This window comes from Gambusia affinis, linkage group LG17, assembly GCF_019740435.1.
Source record: "Gambusia affinis linkage group LG17, SWU_Gaff_1.0, whole genome shotgun sequence".
NCBI classification, from domain to species: domain Eukaryota; kingdom Metazoa; phylum Chordata; class Actinopteri; order Cyprinodontiformes; family Poeciliidae; genus Gambusia; species Gambusia affinis.
The window spans coordinates 14,766,992-14,776,076 of NC_057884.1; the positions used below are offsets into that span (position 1 = coordinate 14,766,992).

Genomic DNA, 9,085 nt, shown 5'->3' on the forward strand with positions numbered 1-9,085 from the left:
ATTTTGCTGCATTAGTATTTATAATAACACGGCCTTAAAGTAAAATTCTTTTTTCACATTCATCCCCTTTCTACGGTGGCCCTGAGGTGCAAACCACTTCAACATTGACATAGCATAATTACAAATTATAAAAACATAAACAACTTTAACGAGGCTCAATTGCAAATTAATAAACACATTAGCGAAGGACAACGTTAACAAAACGGAAAAGGTACGCCCCAGTTGGAGATCTGAGAGATCGCTGATTGGACGACAGTGGTTTCGAGGTGGAAGTTATCGCTTGAGCGAGTTGGCCCGTTGTTGCAATACGTCATAGCGTCAGCCATATTGAAAGTGGCTTATCTACCAGCAAGCTAATACAAGTAAATGGACCGAACTTCGTAAAGTGCCGTTCTGCAAAGTATTTCAAGTTATTGAATGCCAATCTCTTGCACATTATTAAATAAAGGAAAGAGAGAAAAACAAACAAACAAACAAACAAACAAACAAAAAAAAAACTAAGAGCAACGTTTAGATGTGATTTTTTAAATTGTTTTGGGGCAAAGTAATTACATTTGATACAGCTGATTCTGATAAATCGTTTTTATTGACGAACACTCATCAGTGTTGTATACATGAACATATTAGCACAATTCCGTAATTCAATGTGCATTTGCTATTTCAAGATATGAATAATAAAACGTATTTTTATTTACATTTTTAGGCATTTTATTGTAAAGACAAAGTTTGATAATAGTTGTCAAACTTTAGCTCCATATTTTTGCTTTAAACAATATTTATTACAGTGTAATATGTCAAATGTGCTATAGACAGCAGTGTGAAAGAAATCTAACAGACTAAATTATTTTTAATTTCTTTACATAATACTTCAAATTGAGATATTTCACTTACAATACACAACAGTGAAAGAAAAAAAGTGTGCAGTACATTACAAATTTACTTATATTATACTGACAACACAGAGCACAGGCTGTGCTCAGGGGTCTTCTGAGACATCTGGATAGCCACAGGTTAAAGAGAATGATAAAAAAATGATCTAACAAACAGCCCTGATTCATTCACATTCAGGAAAACAAACAAACAAACATATCTTCACCATATGGGGGCATTGACTTAGCATCTAAACACAGACATTGTGGAGATGAACTGCGAAACAGAAGTCTGAAGAAAAACAACTCCAGCTCTGATCTTTATGGACCTGTCCTGACGAAATCCCCCGGTCTCCACGCTGCTCTCTGGATTAATGTACTTTCAGTCCACTTCACGTTCGCTGTTATATCAAACAAATTATATTAATCTACATAAATTATAAGAAACATCCTACAGATAACTGACGTACCTTAAAGTAACCATGTTTGACCACAGACAAACCGCAACTTGTCTTGTGAACTTCTAGGTAACCATGGTAACAACAAACAAACGGCAAAAGCGCCCGTTACAGATTTTTCATTGCCTCTCCCTTTTAGAAAAACTACACAGTAGGCTTATAACAAAAAAGTTAGCTAAGCTAAGAAAATAGTCAGATGAATGCCACTGACATAATCTCTCAAACATTATTATTTGTGTGAGATATAGTTAACTGGGGCAATTTAGTTACAAAGAAAATATTTCTTGGTTGTTTAGACGTTTGTTTCACCACGGAGAAAAAAACGTTTCTAGTCAAGAAATTCTGCTCGTAAATTGACGTTATTATGATCTTTAATTCTTACCTGTGAAAGGTAAAGGCAGTGGCTCCACTTTGTACTGTAAAACCGTTGAAACTAGTAACCAGCCCTTTCCCCTCCCTCTCTCTATCCCACACACAAACAGAAGATATAAAGGTAAGTGTTGAGAGTGTGCTTCAGTCACGGTGGACTCATTGCTACAGCCTTCCTATTCAACACTTCCACTCCGAGCAAAATGGCCTGGGAATATTTTGGATTCTCCCGCTCGTTAGAAAAGCAAAGGACTGAATCTCCTTACACCCGCATCAACAATGCAGCTGACATCTCTGTTATTATCATCTACTTTCTGGTTGTCTTGGCTGTGGGAGTTATTGTAAGTGTTGCAAACTGTCAACTTGTTGAAAGCCTGTTTGCATGATTTATTTACAATTGTGTAGCTCTGAGTTGTAAATTTCTTAAACAAATTGCGCAGCTGACATCTCTGTTATTATCATCTACTTTCTGGTTGTCTTGGCTGTGGGAGTTATTGTAAGTGTTGCAAACTGTCAACTTGTTGAAAGCCTGTTTGCATGATTTATTTACAATTGTGTAGCTCTGAGTTGTAAATTTCTTAAACAAATTGCTTCAAAAATGTAACATAAAGGAGTGTCATGGTTGAACTGTATGCTATTCCTGGTGTTCTGTGCTGCTCAGTTTATAGAACACTAACTTAGAGCTAAAATACATAATAAGCTTGTTTTTCAAAAGTTTTTGTACTTCATTGTCCTGTTACAGGCTATGGTCCGCACCAATCGATCCACTGTGGGTGGCTTTTTCCTCGCAGGAAGGAGTATGGTGTGGTGGCCAGTGGGTATCTGACAACAAATGAGAAACATTTTTTGTTCTTTTGCAATTTTTTGTAACAGCCTTGAGAACTATTACAGTTGTGACAGAAAAGAGGTATGATTAAAAAAATGTTCACTCTCCTTAACAGGGGTGACATGTTGGTCACAAACCAGTTAGATTAGATTGGATGGGTAAAAAGCAGCAAAAATCCAATTTTTTTGTTTTTGTTCAAAATGAGCTAGAAACTGTTGAAATGAAGCTGAATCTGTGGCTTCACATGCCCCAGCATGAGGCTTTTAATAGAAAAATTAGTCAGAAGAAATAATAAAAAACGAAAAATATAAAAAAACAAAGAACCACTCCACAAGCGTGGCTTGTTAGAACGGGTTTGCAGGAGAATGTTGAGCACTGAAAAACCAGGTTTGCAAAGTGGTAACAGGAGTGGGACCATGAGACTTTTGTAAAAATGGACCGATGAGACCAAATCTTTCCTCACTGTAATGTTTAGCAAAGACATCAGGAAAAATAATACATTCCTGCAAACATGTCCAAATTAAACAATGCTGTAAATGAGGTGGTTCTGTCGATCTTATCTACTCCCATGTAAACTGTTAACGTCATAACAAATACTATAATCTCCTATCTATACTACATAATGAGGTGAAGTTTTTTTATTGTCACAGTTTTGAGGAGTTGAATTTCTTACAACATAGTCAAAAAGTTAATTGTATTCAGTAATCAAATTTAAAAAATGGCTCCATACAATATATATTTGTTAGTGCATAGATTTCATTATGATGATTTTAGCATAGATAAACCAACTACCAAATGTGTTTATCTGCGGAACAAATCATCTGGTATTCATTGATTTATTTATTTGTTTGTAAATTAAACAAACATTTTTTTTTACAGATCGGAGCATCACTCTTTGCCAGCAACATTGGCAGTGGCCACTTTGTAGGGATTGCTGGTACTGCTGCAGCTTCTGGAATTGCTATTGGTGGATTTGAGTGGAACGTGAGTATTTGTGGTCTGTTTTCCAAATAGGAAATTCAAGATCTCATGATGCAAAAAAACTGAAAAGTAAAAATCCTTTTTATGTTTAATATTTTCTTGATAGTTTCAATGTTTTGCCATGTTTTGTTTGTTCCAGGCTCTTGTTGTTGTCATCATTCTGGGATGGCTCTTTGTGCCGATCTACATCAAAGCTGGGGTAAACAGCATGTGCATTTTCTGTTGAAAAGTGCACCCATTATAGTCATTGTGCCTTGATAAAGCAGAATATCATCAAATTTGTCCAGGTGGTCACCATGCCTGAGTACCTGAAGAAGAGGTTCGGAGGACAGCGCATTCGTATTTATCTCTCAGTGCTCTCCCTCTTCCTCTACGTCTTCACAAAGATCTCTGTATGGTTTTTTTTCTTTCTAACTTTTGAAACTTTCAACAATGCATTTAACAAATTAAAGTAAAAGATCCTTTCTGTCTCCTCCCAGGCCGACATGTTCTCTGGTGCCATTTTCATCCAGCAGGCTCTTGGACTGAACATCTACGTTGCTGTTATCGCTCTATTGGCGATTACTGCGGTGTACACCGTCACAGGTGCATCCTCAGGAAGAATTTCACTTTCTTTTTGGAGATCAACATTTTCCTCATGAACCTAGCCTACAAAAAGTCTTATCTATGTAAATGACATCCCGAGTGAGGGTAAAGTTATCTCAAGGCTGAATGTACTGGGTAGATCAAAAAACACATGTAAAAAGAAAACTCCTCCTTTCCTGGCTTGAATTTTTGTGGCGTGTTTGTGGTTAATTGCCCATGGACTACGACAAGACTCACATAGTCCTCTAATAGTTGCTGCTCTGCAATAATCCGCACACACCTTCACATAATTTTACAAGACAAGCGCGAAAAGAACTCTTACATAGAAAACAAGATAATCCTATTCTCTCTAGTGCACATTTTACTGTCTACACTTCTGAATAAAAAATGTTACAGATTGCTAACGCCATGTTTTATCTCAGGTGGACTGGCTGCGGTGATATATACAGACACCTTGCAGACCATCATCATGGTTATTGGATCCTTCATTCTCATGGGTTTTGGTAATAAGCAATAATGCTTATTTATCATTTTATCTTGCACTATTGATTTGTTTTATTGTGACATCATTAAGAAATGGAAGAGTGAGCCTTAGTTTAACCATCTCTCCCTATCTACCCTCAGCTTTCCATGAAGTTGGGGGCTATGAAAAGTTTGAGATACGCTACATGAATGCGGTTCCCACAATCATCGGTAACATCAGTGCAGAGTGCTACGAGCCTCGGAAAGATGCCTTCCATATTTTTAGAGATCCAATAACAGGAGATCTGCCTTGGCCTGGCCTGGTGTTTGGACTCACTATCCAGGCCACCTGGTACTGGTGCACTGATCAGGTTGGTAATGATCACCACCTTTGACTGTGTGGATTCTTTACTTCCACAGACTCAGTAACAGGTTTTACAGCATACCAGAAACAATCTAAGGCCATAAACTCATCCAGTTTATTTTTACATAACCGTATGCGCATTCACGCTCTTTTATCTCGCCTGTTTTGGACAGAGTCACTGAGGCGGTCTAAGGTTGCCTGCTGATAGTGAAGAGCCATGTCATATAACAGCCCTTTGGAGTAAAAGGGTGATCTATGAGCTGAATTGCAATTACTTTACAAATATTTTGCTAACCTCCTGAGATTTCTTGAACCTATAGTTGCCTAGACACAAATTCTTCAGTTCACAAATAAATACTGGCATCTTTTTTTTACTTTAACACCAACAGTAAATGTAAAACAGACCAAATTTGAACAATTTTCAAATGAGAGAAAGTACTTGTGCGTGTCTCTGTCGGTTAGCTTTTATTGAAATAATATTAGTCACAGTGAATCATGTTTATGTTCTGTTGCTATGTAATGTGCACGACAAGCTATGCTGAATGTGTCTAATGTGTAAGTAAATGGACATACTGTATGATCTAAAGACTGTCAACAGTCACATCTGCCATGCTGTTTTTTTTAGCAAAAGATAAGAAATGTCCAGTGCATGTAATAGTCGTTACCCTAATATTACTTTGAGTCATACTTCTACTTAGCTTTTGTTTTCCAACATTGCCATTTATTAATTTATGGCTCAGTTCAAAGGATTCATCTCAAAAGCTCCATTTGCCTTAAATTGAAATCATCAATATGTTTGTGCTTTATCTGCTCACTTAAAGTTACATGCACAAAAATAGTTATTAATTTACAGGCACATTCACCACAACCAATTTCAATTTACTTTAGAGTTTTTCTGAGTGAAGAACTTTAAATGACATAACGCAGCAACAGCTCTGCTAAAAACATCCTAGCATTTTTCTTGATACAGTAGAAGTGTTAAGTATTTAACACCTATATGTGAAATCTTTTTGTCCATCTTTTTCTCCAGGTGATTGTCCAGCGTTGCCTCTCAGCCAAGAATCTCTCTCATGTGAAAGGAGGTTGCATTTTGTGTGGTTACCTGAAGCTGCTGCCCATGTTTCTCATGGTTTTTCCTGGGATGATAAGCAGGATCTTGTATACTGGTGTGTGTGTTTTGATGTTTCCAAGTTCTGTTGTCTTGAAGGAGAAATCTGGTGTAAAACAACAATTAAGTGTAAACAATTTCTTAAAACATTCAGATGTGGTGGCATGTGTGGTCCCGGAAGAATGTAATGCATACTGTGGAACTAAGGTTGGATGCAGCAACATTGCCTATCCCAAACTGGTTGTGGATCTTATGCCAAATGGTGAGTGGATCAACAACATTGCCTTAAAATTTGAATCAACACTTTTGTTTCTTTATGTTTTTCTTCACCTTTGTCTATCTCTCTTCAGGTCTGAGGGGTTTGATGCTGTCAGTGATGTTGGCCTCTTTAATGAGCTCCCTCACTTCAATATTTAACAGTGCTAGTACTCTCTTCACCATGGACATTTATACTAAGGTCCGTCCTCGTGCCAAAGAGAGGGAACTGATGATTGCTGGCAGGTAAAACCGTTTTGGCTTGATTTGAATATGATTAATGTTTGTATGCTTGACTTTAGCCATGACTCTTTGTCTATTCTACCTTTCAGGGTGTTTATTGTGTTCCTCATTGGTGTGAGCATAGCCTGGATCCCAGTGGTGCAGTCAGCCCAGAGTGGCCAGCTCTTCGACTACATCCAGTCTATCACCAGCTATCTCACTCCACCTGTGGCCGCTGTCTTCTTGCTCGGCATGTTCTGTAAACGAATTAATGAAGCTGTGAGTTGTTTTTTTTTTTAGTTTACATTTGCTGTTATAGTTGCAAGATAAATGTGTCTTTAGTAGCATACATAGCAAATGCAGGAGCCATCAGAGGCAGACAGACCTGAACTGAGGATATTACCACGTGATAGAAAAAGCACTTTATTGATCCCTTGAATTTAGTCATCTGCACAAAGAAGGCAGCCTCTTGAGACTTGGAGAAGAACAGTCAGTCACCATGACTGATGTTGTTAAAAACAACATCATAGACATCATGGACCTGCAATGGTTGAAATGTCTGAATTGTAGCTATGGTGTAACAGACCTGGGTAGTGGTTCTAGTCTTTAGGAGAGAAAACTAATGAATTAGCCTCCTCATATAGAAAAATAAAAAAATAGTTTTCTTTCCAAAGTGGCCATCAGGTAACAAACTATAGGTCCTTTGGGTTTGTTATTTACTCAGTTTTAAGGCTGTGGATCCTCACCAGGCACCCAGAAGTGACTATTTTCTGATGAAACTGAAGACAAATATACTTTGTGGATAGGCTACTGTAATTTATAAGAACACATCTCTGTTTTTTTTTGTAAAGAAAAGGTATTTTTAGTTTCTGTCACATCAACCAAAGATGATGTAACGTTATTTGGGAGGGCTATGTTGAAGGAGGATTTTTGTTATCTTTTGACAGAATAAGATGTCTTACCTATTTTAGCTTCTGTGTCAAGCCAAATTTATTGCTGCATGCCATTCCCAGATAACAAAGTTGTAATGATTTAAGCTAGACATCAGTAGGTGGATTATTGTTTTAATAGAGTGTTTTCATTTTCTTTTTTTCTCCATTTCTTTCTTTGTTTCTTTGTTTCTTTCTTCATTTTACAGGGTGCCTTTTTCGGACTCACAATTGGCCTATTAATAGGATTATCCAGGATGATTACAGAGTTTATCTACGGGACAGGGAGCTGTGTCAACCCGACTAACTGTCCTACCATCATATGTGGAGTGCACTACCTCTACTTTGGGATGATCCTGTTCCTTGTCTCTTGCATCCTCATAGTTGGAATCTCCCTAATGACCAAGCCCATCGATGACAAGCATGTACGTGACAGCTTTGTGATAAGAGTAGCTTAATCTGTAACTTTCCAAATCAGTAATTGTTCACAGGAAGACTATCCACTGTGAACCTCTTTCAGCAGAAAGGGAATATGAACTTCCTGCACAAACTCTTTTATTTTTTTTTCTGCTTATGATTGCATTATATCCAAATTCTTGTTAAGGTTACAGGTACTTTGGGATGTTAAAGACTTGAGTAAAATGAAATCTTAGTATGCAGTTTCTGAGTGAAGTTTAAGATGGTGAAGAAGTTAGCAGCTAAGAATACTGTTCTTTGTAATTTATATATTATAAATATTATTATATTATCTGCCATCATCGATGGCCATGCTAACTAGCCTGAGCATTCATGCAGCCTCTGTTGTGGCGAATCAGCTGTAGAGCATCAGAGAGAAAGGGGGAGTGTGTTAGGGGCGAGTACACGAGGTGATTGACAGCACTAAGACCCTCGTCTTGACTCTAAGAAGTTCTTTTTGACGAAACAGAGTATTTGTATACATATAATAGAAAAACATGTTATCCAGTACGTCTATCCTTGTGGGGTCTTGAGGGGAGCTGGTGCCTAACTCTGGCAGTCAACAGGCGAGAGTAAAAATCATACTGTTTTATAAAAGTTACATCCTGCTACTTTAAACCTATAAAACATACATAATTTGTGCTGTAATAGTTGGACATTTTTCTGAGCTCTGAAAAGTTTTTCTTACACAATATGTTGTGTTATTTTTCCAGCTGTACCGATTGTGCTGGAGTCTGAGGAACCGTACAGAGGAAAGAGTGGACATTGATCCAGATGATTGGATTGAGGATCATGATGACGACGACGACGGCAGTAAAACGGATGTAGCAGGTATACAAAAAACATATAGTTTACACTTCTTAAGATTGAAGTTGCTTTAAAGATAGCTGTATTTTTTTACATGACTTTATTTTGATGCAAAAATCTCTTTGCCTCTATTCCAGAACCTGAGAAAAAGACAAATATGTTCAAGAAAGCACTAATGGGCTTCTGCGGCCTGGAGGAGAGCAAAAAAGCACCAAAACTTACTCCAGAGCAGGAAGCAGAACTGAAGAAGCAGCTAACAGATACAACAGAGAAGCCTCTCTGGAGGAACATTGTCAATGTAAATGCATTAATTCTCCTGTGTGTCGCTGCATTTTTTCATGGATTCTTTGGTTAGTCAAACCCCATAAACATTAAACTCTTGTGGATACTATAA

The 9,085-nt window shown here is 37.5% G+C and overlaps 1 protein-coding gene across 4 annotated transcripts; it reads left to right on the forward strand.

The window, feature by feature from the left end:
- The first annotated feature begins 1,764 nt into the window (after nucleotides 1-1,764).
- LOC122846906 (sodium/glucose cotransporter 1-like) lies at nucleotides 1,765-9,085 on the forward strand. Of its 4 annotated transcripts, XM_044144165.1 has the most exons (16): nucleotides 1,765-1,986; nucleotides 2,142-2,192; nucleotides 2,439-2,510; nucleotides 3,402-3,506; nucleotides 3,643-3,702; nucleotides 3,791-3,895; nucleotides 3,983-4,088; nucleotides 4,511-4,591; nucleotides 4,713-4,921; nucleotides 5,945-6,080; nucleotides 6,177-6,284; nucleotides 6,373-6,523; nucleotides 6,610-6,778; nucleotides 7,638-7,853; nucleotides 8,598-8,715; nucleotides 8,829-9,085. In XM_044144165.1, the coding sequence occupies exons 1-16, from the start codon at nucleotides 1,900-1,902 to the stop codon at nucleotides 9,044-9,046; spliced, it is 1,992 nt and encodes a 663-aa protein (XP_044000100.1). In that variant the 5' UTR covers nucleotides 1,765-1,899; the 3' UTR covers nucleotides 9,047-9,085. The 4 variants fall into 4 exon arrangements, with proteins under 4 accessions (XP_044000100.1, XP_044000099.1, XP_044000098.1 ...); XM_044144164.1 differs by lacking the exon at nucleotides 2,142-2,192 and having other exon boundaries at nucleotides 1,765-2,037; XM_044144163.1 differs by having other exon boundaries at nucleotides 5,945-6,284.

Bases quoted from the DNA above. Each gene is read 5' to 3' on its own strand.
- LOC122846906 (XM_044144162.1), top strand. From the start codon at position 1,900: ATGGCCTGGGAATATTTTGGATTCTCCCGCTCGTTAGAAAAGCAAAGG. The intron at 3,896-3,982 runs GTATGGTTTTTT...GTCTCCTCCCAG, and splicing joins ACGTCTTCACAAAGATCTCT to GCCGACATGTTCTCTGGTGC. The intron at 4,089-4,510 runs GTGCATCCTCAG...GTTTTATCTCAG, and splicing joins TGCGGTGTACACCGTCACAG to GTGGACTGGCTGCGGTGATA.